General features: G+C 43.1%; 1 protein-coding gene across 4 annotated transcripts in view; it reads right to left on the bottom strand.

Moving 5' to 3' along the window:
- Positions 1-5,666: 5,666 nt before the first annotated feature.
- Positions 5,667-20,868, bottom strand: part of PRKCE (protein kinase C epsilon) — a 532,143-nt gene continuing 516,941 nt past the window's right edge. For all 4 annotated transcript variants that reach the window (XM_084622252.1, XM_084622253.1, XM_084622254.1 and 1 more), the window contains one exon: positions 5,667-6,685. In XM_084622252.1, the coding sequence (XP_084478378.1) occupies positions 6,539-6,685 (147 nt within the window). In that variant the 3' untranslated portion in view covers positions 5,667-6,538. The remainder of the gene's footprint in view (positions 6,686-20,868) is intronic.

The following is a 20,868-nucleotide window of genomic DNA, read 5'->3' as shown; positions in this document are numbered from 1 at the left end:
CAAAAACTTCAAAGTGAAAACATTTTCCAAAATTTTCCAAATCACATACTCAGTCTCCAGCTGCCTCTTGTTACAGACAACTGCCTTGAAGCAGCATGGTTGGCCAGTTTACTGTAATTTGAACTAATTGGTTGTATAACAACATATAATTTATCACCCTTTCATTGTTAACTAGCATATTGTTTCCATCACAGCAAACACAGTAAAAATATAACAGATTAATTTGTATTATATTATAAGACAGGGCCAAATGAATGTTGGTAGGTTTGTACTCATTTAACTCATGGCAAAACTTGGCCACTTAGCCTTTTAAGGCATGTACTCGTTATTTCTACCCAGGTAAATATTAATAGAAATTTAGCTGCATGAACCTACTTATTTAGAACTTGCCACTTAAAGTTTAATGAAGAAAAAGTGACAAACTCAGAAGGGTCTGGAGATAAGATATCCGGGTTCAACTCCTAGATCAGGGATGGCCAACCTGAGCCTGAGACGGAGCCAGAATTTTTTAATGTACATTACCAAAGAGCCACAGTAATACGACAGCAGCCCCCCTTCAGCTCTTCCCGCCCCCCCGCCCCCACCCCGCTCACAGTGCTTCCTGCTCAAGGCAGCCCTGCCGATCAGCACCTCCCCCCACCTCCTGATCAGCTCTTTCGTGGAGTGCAGGAGGCTCTGGGGAGGAGGGGGGGAAGGGGTGGAGTGGGGGTAGGGCCTGTGGCAAAGCCAGGGGTTGAGCAGTGAGCACCCCCCGGGCACACTGGAAAGTTGGCTTCTGTAGCTCCAGCCCCGGAGTCGGTGCCTGTACCAGGAGCCGCCTATTAACTTCTGAAGAGCCGCATGTGGCTCCGGAGCCACAGGTTGGCCACCCCTGTCCTAGATCAGTGTTTTTCAATCCATGGGTCGTGACCCAGTACTGGGTCGCGGCATGTAAGGCGCTGGGTCACCTTGCTCTGGTCAGCACTGCCGACTGGGACGTTAAAAGTGCCTACCTTTTCCAACACCGGCTTCTAGGCAGGGAGGCCATGGGGCTCCGTGCACTGCCCCCACCCTGAGCACTGGCTCCGCACTTCCATTGGCTGGGAACCAGCCAATGGAAACTGGTGGGGGGGGCAATGCCTGTAGGCGAGAGTTGTGTGGAGCCACTTGCGCGCCTCTGCCTAGTAGCCAGACCTGCTGCTGGCTGCTTCTGGGGCACAGTGTGGTCCGCGGTGCACCCCGGCTACGCTGTTGAGCCGCCAGAGGTAAGTCCATGCTGGTGCCCCAATCCTCTGCCCCAGCCCTGAGCCCCCCCAAACCCAGAGCCCCTCCTACACCCCAAACCCCCCAGCTCCAGCCAAGAGCCCTGACCCTCTCCCACACCTCAATCCCCTGCCCCAGCCCTGAGCCCTCCCAAACCTGGAGACCCTCCCACACCCCCCCAAACCTGGAATCCCTTCCTGCACCCAAGCCCCTCATCCCTAGCCCCAGCCCAGAGCCTGCACCCCCTGCCCAGAGCCCTGACCCCCTCCTGCACCCCAATCCCCTGCCCCAGCCCAGAGCCCCCTCCCACACCCTGAACCCCTCAATCTCAGCCCCACCCCACAGATCACACCCCAACCCTCTGTCCCAGCCCTGAGCCCCTTCCACACCCCAAACCCCTCATCGCCAGCTCTGTTGGGTCGCGGGCATCAACAATTTTCTTCAACTGGGTCCCCAGGAAAAAAGTTTGAAAACCACTGTCCTAGATCATCCACAGACTTCTAATGTGACTTTGGGTAAATCACTTAATCTACCCTGTGGCTCGGTTTACCTTTTGTGAAAACAAGGATAATACACTGTGGTGTTCTGAGAATCAAATGATGACTAATTATGAGGTGTTCAGATACTGTGGTGATGAGAGCCACATAAGTGGGTAGATACATTCAGAGACTCTATTTGACAGAGATTCTAGCCTTCTGAAATATGCATATGCTCAGTACAGCTCTCCCAACATGTACAGTGAATCAGAATGAGTTGCATTTCTATCCATCAGCCAGCAGTCTCTCAGCACCTTACACTTCACCAGCACAGAAGAAAACCTTTTTTAAATATTCATTGTTTATGTTTTAGAGACCTGTGAAAAGTTAGTGGGAGGGGTAAAAGCGGACAAAAAACATGACATGGATTAATATACTAGGGGAATAATGAAGTTTATTGCCTTGTAAGATTGCAGTTACATTCTTTGTGTGCTTGGGTTTTGAACAACTGCCTCAAAAAGACAAGAAGTGACCTGAAGAGCTCTGTGGACCTCGAAAGCTTGTTTTTCACCAACAGACGTTCATAGAATCATAGAAGATTAGGGTTGGAAGAGACCTCAGGATGTCATCTAGTCCAACCCCCTTCTCAAAGCAGGACCAACACCAATGAAATCATCTCAGCCAGGGCTTTGTCAAACCGGGCCTTAAAAACCTCCAAGGATGGAGATTCCACCAGCTCCCTAGGTAACCCATTCCAGGGCTTCCCCACCCTCCTAGTGAAATAGTGTTTCCTAATATCCAACCTAGACCTCCAACCTAGATGCTGATCCAGTAAAAGATATTATCTCACGCACCTTGTCTCTCTTGAAAAGACAAGATATTCTTCCAACTGTGTATCCAGAATATCAAGTTGCCTGATAACTGTTTAGCTGCCAAAATGTGTTACGGCATGGCCTTTGTTAATTAATGTCCCTGGAAAGCCAAGGTCACTGAGGCTCAGCGGAATTGAGGGGGCTGACTGTGAGGGACAAACTGGAGTGATAATAAGGAAAAGCTGAAGGGAGTGAGAGAAGAGATATTTGAATGAAACGTAAGGAATTTGCTGTTTTAAAGCTAATTAATATTTGCTGTAGTTCAAAGTGGTTTGGAAAACTCTCTGCCAAAGATAATAAGCTGATAGCTGCCATGCTGAGGCTGAACATTTACATACATGGTGGAAATGAGAAATAGCTTAGAATTTGCCATTTGTTCTTCATGCGTATTTTCTAGGCCAACAAACCATTTAACTATATTTAATGTAAGTTAAGACCTTTTAACATTCATGTATACCAGTACAATCCCCTTTTATGCTTTGCAGGCTGTGAAATTTTAAAGGCATAAATTAAATAACTAGAAAAGATTTCAAGCGGGCTCTTAGGTTCCAATCCAGAATACCATTTAAAGATGTGTAATGTTAAATACGTAAGTAATCTAATTAAAGACAACAACTCCTCACCTGCTCATGTTTGAGTGCTCTGCTGGACTGGGGCCTTACTGCCCAACCCAGCATGTTGGTGAGATCTGTGGGAATTGAGGGTGCTCAGTACCTCTTAGGATTGGGCCCTTATTTATCAAATCCCCCTTTACAAAATGTCCCCCCATAAAAGCCAACCAACCAAAACAAAAAATCCCAGAATAATGTAAAAGTATTCTTTCTTCAGCCTTGTAAAGAATGTTTTCTTCTTCCATTGGAATTTGTTATGAAGACTTAGAAAAAATAAGATTTAACATCATTGTATTTATTAGGTTCTGAAACAATACACATTCACATCCTTTTGAATACAGTACATTTGGCACAGTAATAATGTTTACGATGAAATAACACTCATGAATGGCAAGAGATTCAAATTACATCCACAAGAAAAAGAAATCCTGTACAAATAAAGCCTTACCGAAAAACCCAACAAACCCCAACTCTAAAACTGAATACATTTTATATTTAACGAGGGCTATTCTGCCCATAATTTAAAAAGAGGTAATTTTTTAGCTTTTTGGAGAGAATTCATTATTTTTCACTCTATGGAAAAATGTTTCCACTTTTTATAAAATCTATATGGGAGAAAAACAACAAACAGTGGATTCTTCTCTTTTTTTGTTTTTTTTTTTTTTTTTGGCATTTTGCACTCATTTTACAAAAAAAATCAGGAAAGATTTTACAGAAATGTAACAGCATGTTCATTTTTCAGAATTATCTTTAAAAAAATGCGCAAGGTAACAGACAAACCTCCTAATGTAAACCCCATACAGAAGATCTATTTACTTGAATTGAAGAAACATCTGCCCACGCAAAAGTTCTACCTCCTTGACTCCTCATTTAGCATCCCTACAAAACAAATGCAGGTGCCAAGGCCTCTTGTAATAGAAATGGGTGTTCATGATTTTCACACTAAGAACAGGATTGATCTAAACAGTTTGCTCACAAAATAGCTTTGTGGAATGTACTGACTCCCCAAAAGCAAATACTAATAATTTTGTAGAAAGACCTCTAATTTTACCAACAGTAGTGCACTATGCAATAGTTTTTCTTCATTCTATTCACCTCTGTAAAAGAACACTTAGCTCTGTGATCAGTTCTTGCCTGGTGACAAAAGCTATCTGTGGTGAAAACGACACAGAGCCAGTAGTGACACATGAAAATTTATGGGCGATGTTACAACAGGTTCCTTGGAAAAAAACCATGAGATGATGTAATCATTAAAATGTTTCTGTGCTTGTACTCAACTCCAGAAGCTAGTCTTTTCCCAGTACATAAATTTACTGAAGATAAATTAAATTAATCTAAAGATTCGATCCATTATTACACCTGTAGGCCAGACAACACATGAGTTGATATAGCATAATATTTAATATTTTGAAATCATCATAAGAATATATATAATAATTACACCTGAGTTTTTAAAAAAACAAAATGGAACTGAATGTTGTCATCAGTTACAAAGGCTATGAACAGCCGGACGCATAATTGACACAAACTAACTCATTTGCTTGAGACCAAGATTTAGCTCTTAAAGCCAATGACTCGCACTTTGTCCACCACAATTTGGAACATTCCTTTCTCTTTCCTAGCTCCTTCCTATCATAGAGTTGAAGAGAACTATAAAAGAGATTTAGTATAGCTTAATATATGTCTACATCTTTTATAACAAAAAAATCCTCCTCTCTCTGACAGTAACTTGAACCAATACACATACAGAGTATTGCACATGGACATTATTATAATTATTCTTTCATAGACTAAAGTTTTTATAATATGCCTGAACATGCAGCAGTTGATACCTCTATATTCAATGAATTCCACAGGCCTTGCAGCAAACACTATATACAAAATCTCACCTGTACAAAAGGCAAAAAAGCTTCGTAAGTGCCACTTTGCCAGTAACAAGTATATATATTTTTTGTGCAGCTGGAAATCCATGTGCAACAATTAAAATGGATTCCATTAACTGCTCACTCAGTCCAGTAAAATATATAATAAAATTACCTCAGCGATACATGTACACAAAAAACACAGGGTACTTCTGGAAATATAAGTACATAACACTGTTAGCATATCTACAGGCGGTAACTTCACATTAGTAATATTGTCCACATGAGTTACCACTTCAATTAATACACAAGAAAATCAATTTACATCTTTCCATAATGTCAGTTTTTGAATGTTTGATCTTCAGTCTTTCAACACACTTTCACATAATCCATGTTAAGCTTTGTTTTGTGTTTTTTTAATAGCACAGATTTCATATTAGATTTTAAACATTAAAAACAGTAGTACTATGGTTTTGTAAAAGTGTGCAAAAGTAACACACTGCTGTGAAAAATAAATACATATAATTAAGCAGGGTTGTTATCATTCACATTGAATACAAAGAACTAAAAACAAATTCTTTTTTATTATTATCATTTTTTAGAAACATGTAATTTAAAACACCTATGTGCCTACCAATGTTTGCTTTGGGTACAAACTTTTACTAAGAAAGAAAAGTAATGTTTACCCAATTACCTGTCAATTTGTAGTAAACCTATGTAGCTTCATTAAAGCTATTATAGGCTTTTGGAGAACTGATCAATTCTTATATTTTAGCCCTTTAATACCTGTGTATAAAGTATCTGATTTCCTATTTTAGGCAACTTTTTACATTATCTTCATAATTCTTTTTATTCCTAACTAATAATCATGAAAAATTAGCTATGCCTATTTCTGGTGGATAGTTTTATATTATGCTTGCACCCCAGTATGTTAAAGCATATGTGATCAGTAATTGCACATCTAAGAAAGTAGACTTTTTCAATTACCACAGAACTGTGTATAATTGTCTTCTCCACACTTGAGTACAAACTTCATTGTAAACATCAGTGCGGAAGAAATGGCTCTCTCTCTCTTCATTAAAGATGTATGGCAATTATGTACTGTTGTAGGATGAGAATAAAATCTGCTAAATCTCTGTTTTAAAACAGTATGGCTCTTTTTGTTTCATGAAAAGATGCAAATTGTGTCCTTTCTGAGAGACCTTAAGAGTAACAGAAAGGTTGCAAATTGCAAAAGCACGGCAGTGTGTTACATCTACAATTTCTGATACAAAATTGTTTTGCATTGTTTGTGAGACAGAAATTAAGAGTGCCTTCAGATCAGAAGATTAAAGGAAAATAATAAATATATAGTTTAAATCGGGATATGGGCTCAAGGTAAGAGAAGTAGTTCTTGATCTAGTGAGTTTCAGTAACTGGAGGATCTTCTTAGGACCACTTCTTGCAGCATCATTCATCTAGCAGCCCACTGCTGACTATGGCAGAAGCTCTTCTCCAAAATAAGAGAACCCTTTAAATTCTTCTTGATTGATTTGCTTTATAATTGTCTCATCCACTAGCGTTAATACTGGCTCTTCTCGCGTAAAATCTTGATCAAAGTTATTTACATCCCTTTTGGTTTTCTGGGGAGGAAAGTATAAAAAGGTGAGTGAGTGATGAAATAACATACTAAAACCAATAAACATAAAAACTGCTTGGGAGGGGGGCAGGGGACTGAAATAAGCAGAATTTTCTGAAATGATAAAGAAAAGCTATTTCACGCAAAGAATAACAAACATATGGGATAAGCTACCAAGGGAGGCCACAGAAGCAAATATTATAGTGACTTCAGAGAGCCCCACTGGTTTCTGGAGTGCGAAGGGGTAGTGATATGATGAGAAAGCGGGAAGCTGAGATTAAGAGTCATTATAAAAGAAATGGTATGCTAAGCAGTATGGCCGTTTCCTATTCTTATATTTTTGTATGGTTTTAATGGCATCACATTTGAGAGGTTTAAAGTGAATTGTCTTCCCCACAAGACAAACTTCTTCAGCCCTAACTGATCTGGTTATATTTGTATTTAAAATGTAAATGTAGAGCTCATGACAGGTCCTAAACTCAACACCTTGGAGGCTCAGCACAGGCAATTCAAGTTTCCCCATGCTGCCCTGCTAATATGATCTTGATGAATCAGCTCTAGAGCTGAAATCCTGGCCCCACTGAAATCAGCGGTAAAGCTCCCATTGAGTTCAATATGGACAGGATTTCACTTTAAGCCCTGGTCTACACTAGGACTTTAGGTCGAATTTAGCAGAGTTAAATCGATGTAAACCTGCACCCGTCCACATGATGAAGCCCTTTATTTCGACTTAAAGGGCTCTTAAAATCGATTTCCTTACTCCACCCCTGACAAGTGGATTAGCGCTTAAATCGGCCTTGCTGGGTCGAATTTGGGGTACTGTGGACACAATTCAACGGTATTGGCCTCCGGGAGCTATCCCAGAGTGCTCCACTGTGACTGCTCTGGACAGCACTCTCAACTCAGATGCACGATTGTTTGCCGTTGCTTTGACGCAGGGAGGGGCGACTTACAGGGTTAGCTTACAGGGAGCTAAAATCAACAAAGGTGGTGGCTTCACATCAAGGAGTATTTCAGGCAGGACTTCACGGAGGGTTCCAATAAGAAATGGTGCACCTAAGTTATTGTTCTTATTGGAACAAGGAGGTTAGTCTTGCCTCTGATTGATATATGGCTAGATTTACCTTGCTGCACCTTCTCTGTGAGTGACTGCAGTGTGACCTAGAGGAATGAGTCCCCTAGACGGGGGGTGGGGGGGGGTTTGCAAATGAGTACAAAACAAATCTGGTCTATTTCTTGTTTTAATACACTCCATCTATCTTTTACATCTTTGGCTGGCAGCAGACGGTGCAGAAGAACTGCATGCCATCCACATCTCATGGCTGCTTGGCAGAAGATGGTACAATAGGACTGCTAGCCATCCTCATCTCTTGCCTGCCAGGCAGAAGATGATGCAATAGGACTGCTAGCAATCCGTATCACCTGCCTGCTCACCATAAGATGGTTCAATAGGACTGACTGCAGGACTAAAGAGAATGACTTGATCAAGTCACTCCAAATTTAGTCCCTGCGCCCATGTCTGCCCAGGCGCTCCTGATCGACCTCACAGAGGCGACCAGGAGCACCTCGGACATAACTATGACGGCTACCAGTCGTACTGTACCATCTGCTGCCACAAGGCAATGGGTTGCTGCTGCTGTGTAGCAATGCAGTACCACGTCTGCCAGCACCCAGGAGACATAGGGTGACGGTTACCTGAGCGGGCTCCATGCTTGCCATGGTATGGCGTCTGCACAGGTAACTCAGGAAAAAAGGCGCAAAATGATTGTCTGCCCTTGCTTTCACGGAGGGAGGGAGGGAACGGGGGCCTGACGATATGTACCCAGAACCACCCGCGACAATGTTTTAGCCCCATCAGGCATTGGGATCTCAACCCAGAATTCCAATGGGCAGCGGAGACTGCGGGAACTGTGGGATAGCTACCCACAGTGCAACACTCCAGAAGTCGATGCTTGCCTCGGTACTGTGGAAGCACTCCGCCGAGTTAATGCACTTAATGCACTTAGAGCATTTTCTGTGGGGACACACACACTCGAATATATAAAACCGATTTCTAAAAAACCAACTTCTATAAATTCGACCTAATTTCGTAGTGTAGACATACCCTAAGACCCCACGGCCATTTAGTCCTTGGTCTTTTCTTGGCAATCACTGTGATTTGGATATCTACCAAATAGGAGCTGGACTCAGAATACCAATTCATTTCACATAGGTCATTGAACAACCACATGACAGTGATTATGGTCAGTCACCCCCACACAAGTGACTTGAAGATGTGATAGACAGGTAAAAAGCTCCAGCTCTCATTACCAGTTTCCCGGAGGGATAGCTCAGTGGTTTGAGCATTGGCCTGCTAAACCCAGGGTTGTGAGTTCAATCCTTGAGGGGGCCATTTAGGGATCCAGGGCAAAATTTGGGGATTGGTCCTGCTTTGAGCAGGGGATTGGACTAGATGACCTCCTGAGGTCCCTTCCAACCCTGACAGTCTATGATTCCACATTAATGCAGTCATATTTCAAGTATGCACAGTGTTGTTGAAAGGAATAGGCATTTTTATTTGTTTAGACCTTTTACAGCCGTCTATTTTCTTGTTATGTTTCATGAAACATTTCAGAATAGTTACAGCTGAACCAAACAGTATTCAATGGAGGCAAAACTGCCATTTTAAAACTCATTCAGTATCAATCCTAAAATCAGACACAGATTTTTTTGAGATTAAGATACCAGAAATACAGTAGCAACCTGACTTACAATGTACTATGTCAAATCATATTCTAAATAGATTTACATACCAAAAATGGTATATGTATCTCCTTTCAATACATATCTATAACTCTTGCTAATGCAAGAATATACCCATCAAAGTATTATTTAGCTGATCAACTCTACTGACGCATTAGAAAAATATTTTTCTTTATTTCACATAACAGACTTTTCTCATATCTGTAAAATAGTCATACTAACTAGCATAATCTATTTTGGCTGCATGGATTTTATATAATTCATCTGTCATAGCAAAATAACTCCCCTACTTAAAATGAAGAGTCTCTTTATGATTTGTGCACTACAGGATTTTCTAAGTGATGGGCAGTGAATAACAGGCATAAATCCACCTACTTGCTAATGGGATTTCTGCAGATACTGTAACACCCTATGTACTGCCTTTAAAATGCTAAAGTGAAAAAAATGGATACATATTTTTTTAACTGGCACATAAAGATTTCATTCTATGCAGTTTAAAAACAATGGGCTTTAAAGTCCTTAGTGAATTCTTACTCAGATGGGAAAATATTGTGGAAAATAACATTTGCATTTTTAAATGAATTCACTTCTGACTGTGTTCACATCCCTCTTCTCTATGCTCTCTGCAAATATTCTAGCAAATGATTCATTGTCAGACATGGTCACTAAAGAAGAAAATGGCAAATGAGTATTTTCAGAAAGTGACTTTCAAATTTGTAGTAAGGATTATATGCACCAGAGCCCTGATCCAATGTTCACACTTTGAGCGTTGGATACTCACAGCCAATAACCTGTGGGCAAGCTGTAGAACAAGAATTTTTTCAAGAACGAATTTTCATTGAATATATTCATGAGGAGTGTGGTTTATTCGCTGGGAATTTGCAAACAAAAAGAGAGGCTAAAGTCATCAAACAGGCATTCATAATGAATCATTTGCCCCGCAAACTGAGGGCCAACTTTTTAAAGGTATTTAGGGGCCTAAAGATGCAGATAGGTGTGAAATGGTATTTTCAAAAGCACCTATGCTCCCAACTCCCACTGACTTTTTAAAAATCCTGTTTTCACTGGGAGTTAGGCACCTGGGCACTTTTGAAAATACTATGAGGTACTTATTTGCATCTTCAGGAGCCTTTTAAAATCTGGCACTGAGTTTCTAATGTGGGCAACATTTCCATTGAATTTAATGGGACTTTTGTCTAGGTAAAGACTGAAGAAGGGCCTCAGAATATTTCACTGTTTTAGATATGAAAGCAATTATCTACTTTTCAACACAGATATAAATGAGCCAACCTGCTACCAGGACTAGCATAGAGCAACCTGCATTACTTACTCTAGCAGGCCTCTAATAATGCAATTACTTAAACCAGACAGAAATGAGTGGGGCATAAACAAAACTGAATAGATTAAGTAATCCAAGGAAAAAAGCATAACCATTGCTTCTTTTTAAATAGAAATCCTCAGTTGAGATTTGGCTTCTTAGGCAATTTTTTCTTGAAGCCTCTTCTATTTTGCAGGGCTCCATCAACTGTGAACAAACAAGTCTGAGTGCATTTCTGCTTGTTCCTGGCTTTGCTGTTTTAACATTCTTGCATGCTGGGTGCTGCATAGGCCCATAGCATGCACAATTTTAAAGCTGCGGCACCAGAGCACAGAAGGAAGGCAGCAAGGGCTGCTACTGTCACCCAGAAAGGATCCTGAAAGGCAGAAGGGAGCTCGGCAGGAGAGAAAGAGTCTAAGGCTTCATGTGCTCGCTGAGCTGGGGTTTGATTCCCAGCTTGCATACACATACTTGCACTAGATAAACAGTAGCATAGCTGCAGTAGCATAAGCCGTGGCAGCAGTGGCATGGTTTACCCACCATGGTACATAATTGGCATAGCTAAACTATGCTTCTGCCGCTGCTAATGCCCGTGCTACTGTAGGTACACTGCTATTTATACTCGTACTAGCTGGATAAGAGCTCACACAAATCTGTGTATGCAAGCTGGGAATCCCATCCTCACCTGCAGCGTAGATGTAACTGAAAAGTATATGAAGGGAATGGGATTCCAGTAGTACCAACCGTAAGCATTCAAACTTCATGAGTAGGGCTGCAAAAAAATCTTGAGATTGGATTAAAAATCATGTAATCACATGACTCCAGGAGCTAAGGCTTTAAGAAAAACACCAAATATCACAGGATTCTGATAATATCATGAGTTGGCAACAGTGGGATTCTCTCAGGGGAACTACCAAGGCAGCAAAGCCAAGAGGGTACTGAAAGTCACAGAGGAATTGGCAGGTGGCATGGAATGTGAGTCAGGCTTCTGTGTGGAAGGGGAAACACAGTGGTCCATGCAAACTGACTTCTCATACAGCATATGTCACAAGGAAAGTCCACTTGGTTTCAGAAATTGCATTTTTTCTGGGTTGTCTGGACAATGTGTGTCCAACCCAAGTGAACTGTACCAATGTATCAGAGACAGAGCAACTACACAACAGTTTCTGACAGGAAGTGCCCTGATGAAACTACAGGTGAGCAGAAAGTAGCCAACCATTTTGAATTTGACTGAGTGCCCAGCATTAACACCTTTATGCTTATGAAAAGTGCCTTGGGACCTTTAATGACCAGAGGTGGTCAGGTCCGCAGCCATCACCAGAAGCACAGTGCCTCTTCTACCTTGAAAAGATATTGATTCCAGAGGAAGAGTGCCATCTGCTTAATCCCCGCCATCTCTTTTTGTAATACACATGCTCTTGAGAGCTCACAGCCAGCCACATTACTGACCCTGTTTACCCTGTGATGAGCACAAAGTGCTGCGAGTTCCTGAGCAGGTATAGAACATTACAAATTAAGAAACTAATGAACAAAACTGACTGCACAAGATAAGATGACATTTGTAGACTATCACATTTTGCAGAAGAGTGACGGCCATTTTTAATTTCACTTAAAGTTACCAGTGCTGTTCAAAAGGCCACAGCCACAACAGAATTGTTAAAAGACTGTCTCACTCAAGGAACACTGTTGTTAGTCAGATGTCTCCAATGGCGTGTGTTGGTTTACACAAGGGAATCCAACTTCATGTTTAAAATCTCTAATTTTTGTTTTGAATCTCTATAGGCAGTGCATATAGTGGAGGGGGGTCACAAAATATCGCAGACCTTGGAAAAAAATGTTTTTTTAATTGAGCTGGGTTGCTGAAGGGCACACTTTAAGCACTGTTTGACCAAGTGCTTAAAAATGGATTTTGGCTGGGATTCGGAAAGCCCTCCCCAACACACTTTTTTCGGACCATTTTATGCACTGTCTATATGCAGTTAGTAAGTGAGTAATATGAACTTCACTACACAGGAATGAGCATGCACTGAACATGGATTATTTGCACAGTGACTATTGCATTGGTTTTATTTTCACTTTCTCTACTGTACTGCCGTTTAGGTGAACAGTGAATTTTCTACTTCCAGTCACAGAAACAAGTGTAGAAAACCAAAAGAAATGCAAACACGTAACAAACTTTCAAGTGATGGGGGCAAAGATCACCTGTCAGCACATACATGTTGATGATCATAAACTGAAAGTTAATAAAATACTAAACTCTCTCTATAAACTACAATAAAAACCCCATCTTATTTGAAGTTCTGGGGCATAAGAATATAGTAAGAAGGTTAAAACTCTTTGCATTCAGTCTTCTCCCCAAATCCATTTGAGGCAAATCTGAACTGTGAATGCCTCAAGTTTCCCTTTGAAATGAACAGATACAGAAATGGCTAGGATTTGAACAAATGTACTATAAAAACATGTTGCATAAGGAAACACATATCGGCACAGACATGACAAGAAAAAAAATAAGCCTGATCCTATGATGTCAATGGCAAGATTGTCAAGATTTGCAATGGCAGCAAGTTCTGGCCCAATGTGTGTAGTAAGTGGAAGTAAGTGTGGCCAGAAACACTCACTGAAACGAACAAATGCAGATTCTGGCTTAAGAGGAAGAGAGAGACTACCCTACAATCCTCTAGAGTAGGGAGATTCCCATGTACAGAAATATGCAGTAAGCTTCTTCATGCCCCTAGTAGACCATCATTGCCCACCACATGCAGACAGCTGCTATAAGTGTGGACATCCAGTGAAACCTTTATTATAATTCACGCTACCCTGGTGCAGATTTCTGTCAACAGCAATATTTGACTCCTCCCAAGTTTTCTCAGACCATACTCCATTCCTGAAGTTTGCAGCTCTTTTGAGGATCTATAGCATGAAACCTTTTGAGTGCTGTCTGTGGGCAGGGCAGCAGAGTGCCAAGAAGAATATTGATGGATACACTGAACACTCCCAGCATGCAGCCACAGGAGCACATGGCATCAGTGCAAAAGGACTAGGTGGGGCAGGAATGTCTGCACCATTCAGTGTATATCATACTCTTGTGCAATTTGAAAGGAGCCTATCCAGGTTCTTGGTATTAACAGAGATAAAATAACATGGCATGACTGGGTTTGATTTTTTGATGCAAAGGTTGGATGCAGTTATACTGACTTTTATGGGAATTGAGGGGTCTCAGCACTTTATATGACTGAGCTCTTGATAAGTTAAAAATGGACCAAATCCTGTAGCTTATTACTTCTTTTTCAGATAAGAATCTCATTAACGTCGCACAAAAGACACAATGCTTTAGCGTAACGGACAGAGCCAATTTCCTTTCTATTCTCAGCCTCTTTCAATTAAGTGCCAGAGAATATTGAACCATCAAGGAACTACATCTTCCTTAACATCAGTGCCTGATGTCTCGAAGTTCTAATGGAAAGTACCTGGATGATTTCAGGGAGAATTTTGCCTGAGTGAGAATTATTGTGGACTCCAGGGTTTGACCCAGTAACTCTAAGAGAAGAGCAGCCAAGACCTACTGAGTCAGTGTTCTCAGTATTTTCTGAATATCTTCTCACCAATATCATTTTGAGATGATTTTGTTCTAGAGTAATGGAAGCTACAGACATCAAACAGATCAGTGCAGAGCACAAGGCACTGTGGCTAACCTCACATATCAATGCCCTCTCTTTTGCCTTTCTTTTGTGTGACAGCAAAAACCACAGCGCTGCCAGAGGATCGGTTTACACCAATCAGTGAACCTCCTTTCACCAATGCAGAGTAGTTTCTAAAAGGTTGGTAATAGCTGTAAAGAAGCAGTTATTTTCACACGTCACTCATTCTACAGATGCAGAAGATTTGGTCTGAATATTGAGAAAAACAGGCTGAAAAACACAAGCTCAGCTTTCTGTTGAGTGCTCTGATGCTTTTTAAAAGTATTTGCATGTATAAAAAATACAATCTGTTATTATAAACCAAAATATTTGTTAAAAGCTTCTTTTGGGGAACTACAAAATATGAAATATATTGTCTTTGGCTAAACAGAATAATTTTACAAATTAAGAATTTTCAGTCTATCAATTGATCTCTTCATAGAATCATAGAATCATAGAATATCAGGTTTGGAAGGGACCCCAGAAGGTCATCTAGTCCAACCCCCTGCTCAAAGCAGGACCAATTCCCAGTTACATCATCCCAGCCAGGGCTTTGTCAAGCCTGACCTTAAAAACCTCTAAGGAAGGAGATTCTACCACCTCCCTAGGTAACGCATTCCAGTGTTTCACCACCCTCTTAGTGAAAAAGTTTTTCCTAATATCCAATCTAAACCTCCCCCACTGCAACTTGAGACCATTACTCCTCGTTCTGTCATCTGCTACCATTGAGAACAGTCTAGAGCCATCCTCTTTGGAACCCCCTTTCAGGTAGTTGAAAGCAGCTATCAAATCCCCCCTCATTCTTCTCTTCTGCAGGCTAAACAATCCCAGCTCCCTCAGTCTCTCCTCATAACTCATGTGTTCCAGTCCCCTAATCATTTTTGTTGCCCTTCGCTGAACTCTCTCCAATTTATCCACATCCTTCTTGAAGTGTGGGGCCCAAAACTGGACACAGTACTCCAGATGAGGCCTCACCAATGTCGAATAGAGGGGAACGATCACGTCCCTCGATCTGCTCGCTATGCCCCTACTTATACATCCCAAAATGCCATTGGCCTTCTTGGCAACAAGGGCACACTGCTGACTCATATCCAGCTTCTCGTCCACTGTCACCCCTAGGTCCTTTTCCGCAGAACTGCTGCCTAGCCATTCGGTCCCTAGTCTGTAGCGGTGCATTGGGTTCTTCCGTCCTAAGTGCAGGACCCTGCACTTATCCTTACTGAACCTCATCAGATTTCTTTTGACCCAATCCTCCAATTTGTCTAGGTCCTTCTGTATCCTATTCCTCCCCTCCAGCGTATCTACCACTCCTCCCAGTTTAGTATCATCCGCAAATTTGCTGAGAGTGCAATCCACACCATCCTCCAGATCATTTATGAAGATATTGAAAAAACCGGCCCCAGGACCGACCCTTGGGGCACTCCACTTGATACCGGCTGCCAACTAGACATGGAGCCATTGATCACTACCCGTTGAGCCCGACAATCTAGCCAGCTTTCTACCCACCTTATAGTGCATTCATCCAGCCCATACTTCCTTAACTTGCTGACAAGAATACTGTGGGAGACTGTGTCAAAAGCTTTGCTAAAGTCTAGAAACAATACATCCACTGCTTTCCCTTCATCCACAGAACCAGTAATCTCATCATAAAAGGCGATTAGATTAGTCAGGCATGACCTTCCCTTGGTGAATTCATGAGGGAGGGATGCAAGAATCAGGTACATACTTCTTAAACGATCATTATCACAATGACTTCAACTAAAGATTATCTTCAGAGAAGGGTTTTGAACCAAAGTTCCCAGTTTTTATGAGTATGCTAACATCTTTTGCTTTTAATCTGATCCTAAATTGTTTTTTGCATATAATATGAAAAAATAACCATTTCAGATTTCACTGGGAACAAATGGAAAGTGAAAAGGAAACTGCTTTCATTAAAAGTTTTAATAGCATGAATCTCAAGTACTTAAGACATGCTGCATTATGCAATTCAAATATTAATCACCAATGCACAGACACCTCTCTTTAGCATCACACAACTTTACAGAACTTTGCATTTTAAGAAGGATAACGTTGCCCTCTAGCAAACTGTAACCACTTCTGGAGTGGGAATATTATGCAACAGAAAGTGGAGGGAAATACCCTATCCAACTAAAGGGACACAAGAATGTACTAGTTACTCATAAGAATGTACTAAATCCACTCACACTAGAATATGGCCACGACACCAAGCTTAACAGCTCTAACTCTTGCGTGCACACACAAAAATGCCATTGGACCTTTCATGATCACTGTATGGTTAGTTATCCATCTCACTCATTAGATACCACCATCCAGAATCACTATTCCCTATCACCATGTTGTGGCATTGGTTTACTACTACCTAAGACTATGCCAGCACCGGAAAAAAGGTTTTGTTTTTTTCAATGAGATAACACATACATGATAGTTAGATCATGTTGTAAAATCATAATGGAGACAAGGCACCTGTAGTTTTTACAATGAGGTAGCGAGGTGAGATCACGTCCCAACTGTGGTTGATTTAGTTTAGTTTACCTCACATTAAATCTGTACTGCCTTGTCTCCACTAGGATTTTACAGAAGGAAAGTTAATACGCATTAGTTATCCCACAGTAAAAAACACACCTTTTTTTGTCAAGGAAGACAAATGGCACGTCTACACTTAAAATGCTGCAGCAGTGGAGCGGTAGCGCGTCAGTGAAGACACTACTGTGCTTTCAGAAAAGGAGGACTTGTGGCACCTTAGAGACGAACACATTTATTTGAGCATAAACTTTTGTGAGCTACAGCTCACTTCATCAGACGCATTCAGTGGAAAATACAGTGGGGAGATTTATATACATAGAGAACATGAAACAATGGGTGTTAGCATATGCACTGTAATCAGAGTGATCACTTAAGGTGAGCTATTACCAGCAGGAGAGCGAGGGGGGGGGCCCTTTTGTAGTGATAATCAAGGTGGACCATTTCCAGCAGTTGACAAGAACGTCTGAGGAACAGTGGGGGGTGGGGAGGAAATAAACAAGGGGAAATAGTTTTACTTTGTGTAATGACCCATCCACTCCCAGTCTCTATTCAAGCCTAAGTAAATTGTATCCAGTTTGCAAATTAATTCCAATTCAGCAAGTCCCCTGACAGACCTGATAAAAGCCCGGGGTCCAGACATGGTGAAGTGGACAGATGCCGCAAAGAAAGCATTCATGGATCTACAGACAGCCCTCTGCAGTAACCCCGTGCTTATAGCCCCAGACTTCAACAAAGAATTCATTTTAGAAACAGATGCATCTGAAGTAGGATTGGGAGCTGTCCTATTGCAGATGGTTGGCGATGAAGAACACCAAATCCTCTACCTCAGCAGGAAACTCCTCCCGAGAGAGCAGAAGTATGCCGCGGTTGAAAGAAAGTGCCTAGCTGTGAAATGGGCCATGGAAACACTACTTTATTACCTTCTGGGACGACGGTTTACCCTTGTGACTGACCATGCACCCTTCCAGTGAATACAGCGAAATAAAGAGAAGAACGCAAGGGTGAACAGATGGTTCCTGTCCCTACAACCTTTCCAATTCACCATACAACACTGGGCTGGAAGCCACCATGGCAATGCAGATGGCTTGTCACGAGTACACTGCCTGACGTCCCAAGTTGCCCAACCCCGTAGTGTTGAACAGAGGGGGGGCGCGTATGTGACAGGGTCAGGCCAGATGGCTATGGGAGAGTAACAGAAGGCAGATATATTAGCCCCAGGCTAAGTAGGTCCCTTTTCCCTGGGTAAGGTAACAGGGAAGGTCCCAGAACAATCAGGAAACTTCTGGAGACAATTAAGACAGGCTGATTAGAACTCCTGCAAGGTAGAGCAGGAACTTTGTCACAACTGGTGTAAGAAATGGGATCTGGTGTCCACAGCGCGGCGGAAGAAGGAGGGTGTTTGGAAGGGAAAAAAAAAAGGGGAAGAGGGTCTATTTTTATTTTTTGCACCACAATGGAGGAGGTAGTGCAGGCACTGATACAAGCCACGGCTGCCCAGCAGGAGGCTACTCGTGTCCAGGCAGCAGCCCAACAGGAGGCAGTGCGGCTGCAGCAAGAGACTAATTGCCTGCTGATGGACCAGGCTGCTCGAGACCGGGCTATGTTGCGAGAACTGGTAAACCAGGTAAAGGCCCTTACAGAGCTGAACTGCGGCCATGATGGGATGCAGATCATGCGGGCCAGCAATTGGCTGCAGAAAATGAGGCGGGAGGATAATGTAGAGGCATTATCTCCTGGCCTTTGAGAGGACAGCCCTACGGGAGGCTTGGCCCTGAGAACAGTGGTCTGGCATCCTCGCTCCATTCCTGTGTGGGGAGGCCCAGAAGGCCTACTATGATTTGCCTGAAGAGGCTGCGGTAGACTACCCCCAGCTGAAACCAGAGATCCTGGCCAGATCTGGGGTAATGATCGCAGTGCGGGCCCAGTGATATCATGAGTGGAGGTACCAGGAAAACAAAACCTCGCAGTCCCAATTATATGACCTCATCCATCTCGCATGAAAGCAGTTACGAACTGAGTCCCGGAGTCCGGAGGAGATACTAGAGGTTCTGGTCATCAACTGGTACATGAGAGGACTACCGCCAGACCTTCGCGCCTTGGTAAGCCAGAACGAACCCTCCACCTACGATGAAGTTGCCGCACTGGTAGAAAGGCGAAGGACGGCGAGGGAGCTGACCCAACCAGTTAAGGAAGAAGCACCTTGGGTTAAACTAGCAGCACCAAGCCCTAGAGCTCGGGTGACTGGGCCACCAGGAGAACCCAGTGGAAAAAGAGAGGGGCTGAAGGCCCACCAGAAGCCACAAAGAGTCAGAGCACTGAGGGGGGAAGAGGATCGAGATGTTAGACTACCCAAACCAAGAGACCGGGGAATGCCTAGGGCTCCATACAGATGTTACGCCTGCAGGGAGTGGGGACACATAGCTGTACAGTGTCCCAATGCCGAGGAGCCTATGCAGTGTAACCTGGAGAACTGGGCAGACCCATGCTCCCTAATCCTCATTGTGGGGGTCTCACTAACCCTACATATGTACACCAGACCAGTGAAGCTAAATGGGGTAGAGACCACAGCATTGGTTGATTCGGGGAGTGCTATCACGCTTTTCTCGGGGAAGCTCATGAAGCGTAGTCGTGAAGCTACTGTGGGCTAAGCGTACGGGGATAACATGCGTCCATGGGACAGTTGGTTATTACCCCACCATCCCAGTAAAAATCAAGATTCAGGGGAACGCTACTGAGGTAGCAGCATGTGTAGTCCCTAAACTCCCATACCCAGTGCTCATAGGGAGGGACTTCCCAGGGTTTGGAGACTTACTCCCAGTAGGGGAATTGGAGAAAGGGAGAAGCCCTGAAAGTAGTGAGGCATCCACAGTAGACTGTCAACCCCCAACCTTCTCTGAAATATCCCCAGATTTGTTCTCCACTCCCAGGCAACATAGAAAGATGAAAAGGGAAAGAAGGGCAGCTAAGGCCTTGGGAACCCAAATACTGGCCCAAAGCCACAGGGTCGCTCTCGTAGGTAGGCAGACCCGAACAGCTGAAAAGGAGGCCACCCAGGAGGGAGAAGCACCCGAGTCTGAACCACACCCTAATGCCTCTGAACCAGTAGAGGCAACAAAGACTGGCCCCCTAGATCTCAGGCAGATTAGCCCCGGGAGAGGAAATTTTGGACGGGACCAGGCTGAAGACCCAAGGTACGACAACATTAGGAAGCAGGTAACCGAAATAGATGGGGTCCCTGTGGAAGGGAAAACCCAGGGACCAGGACCCTACTTCATAATAAAGAAGAATCTCTTACACCGGGTTGCACCAGTACAGGGGCAGAAGGTACAGCAGATCCTAGTACCTCAAAAACACCAGAACGCTGTATTAAGTCTGGCCCATAGTCATCTTTCTGGGGGGCATTTGGGGGTAGAGAAGACCCTGGCACGGGTCCTGCGACGATTCTTCTGGCCCGGAGTACATGAAGAAGTGCGGAGGTACTGTGCGTCCTGCCTGGAGTGTCAGCTGCACAGTCCCCATCCCCACTTGAGGGCACCTTTAGTACCCCATCCCATCATAGAGGTCCCCTTCGAGCGAATAGCCACGGATCTAGTGGGACCCCTGGAGAAGACAGCCTGGGGCCGGATTATGCTACTCGCTACCCAGAAGCCGTCCCCCTGCGGAGCACAGCCTCTAAAACGATAGCTTAAGAGTTGGTGGGGATCTTTGCCCGAGTGGGGCTACCAAAGGAGATATTAAAAGACAAAGGTACCCCATTTATGTAGAAGCTAATGAAGGATCTCTGTACGCTGCTCCATATACATACCCTGAGAACTTCAGTCTATCGTCCGCAGACTGATGGGCTGGTAGAAAGGTTTAACCAAATCCTCAAGGCAATGATAAGGAAAGTGGTAAGTCGAGACGGGA

Source organism: Lepidochelys olivacea (genome assembly GCF_965140295.1).
Source record: "Lepidochelys olivacea isolate rLepOli2 genome assembly, chromosome: 3".
Classification (NCBI taxonomy): Eukaryota; Metazoa; Chordata; order Testudines; family Cheloniidae; genus Lepidochelys; species Lepidochelys olivacea.
The sequence above is the reverse complement of the archived record's forward strand: the minus strand, read 5'-3'. Positions and strand labels throughout refer to the sequence as shown.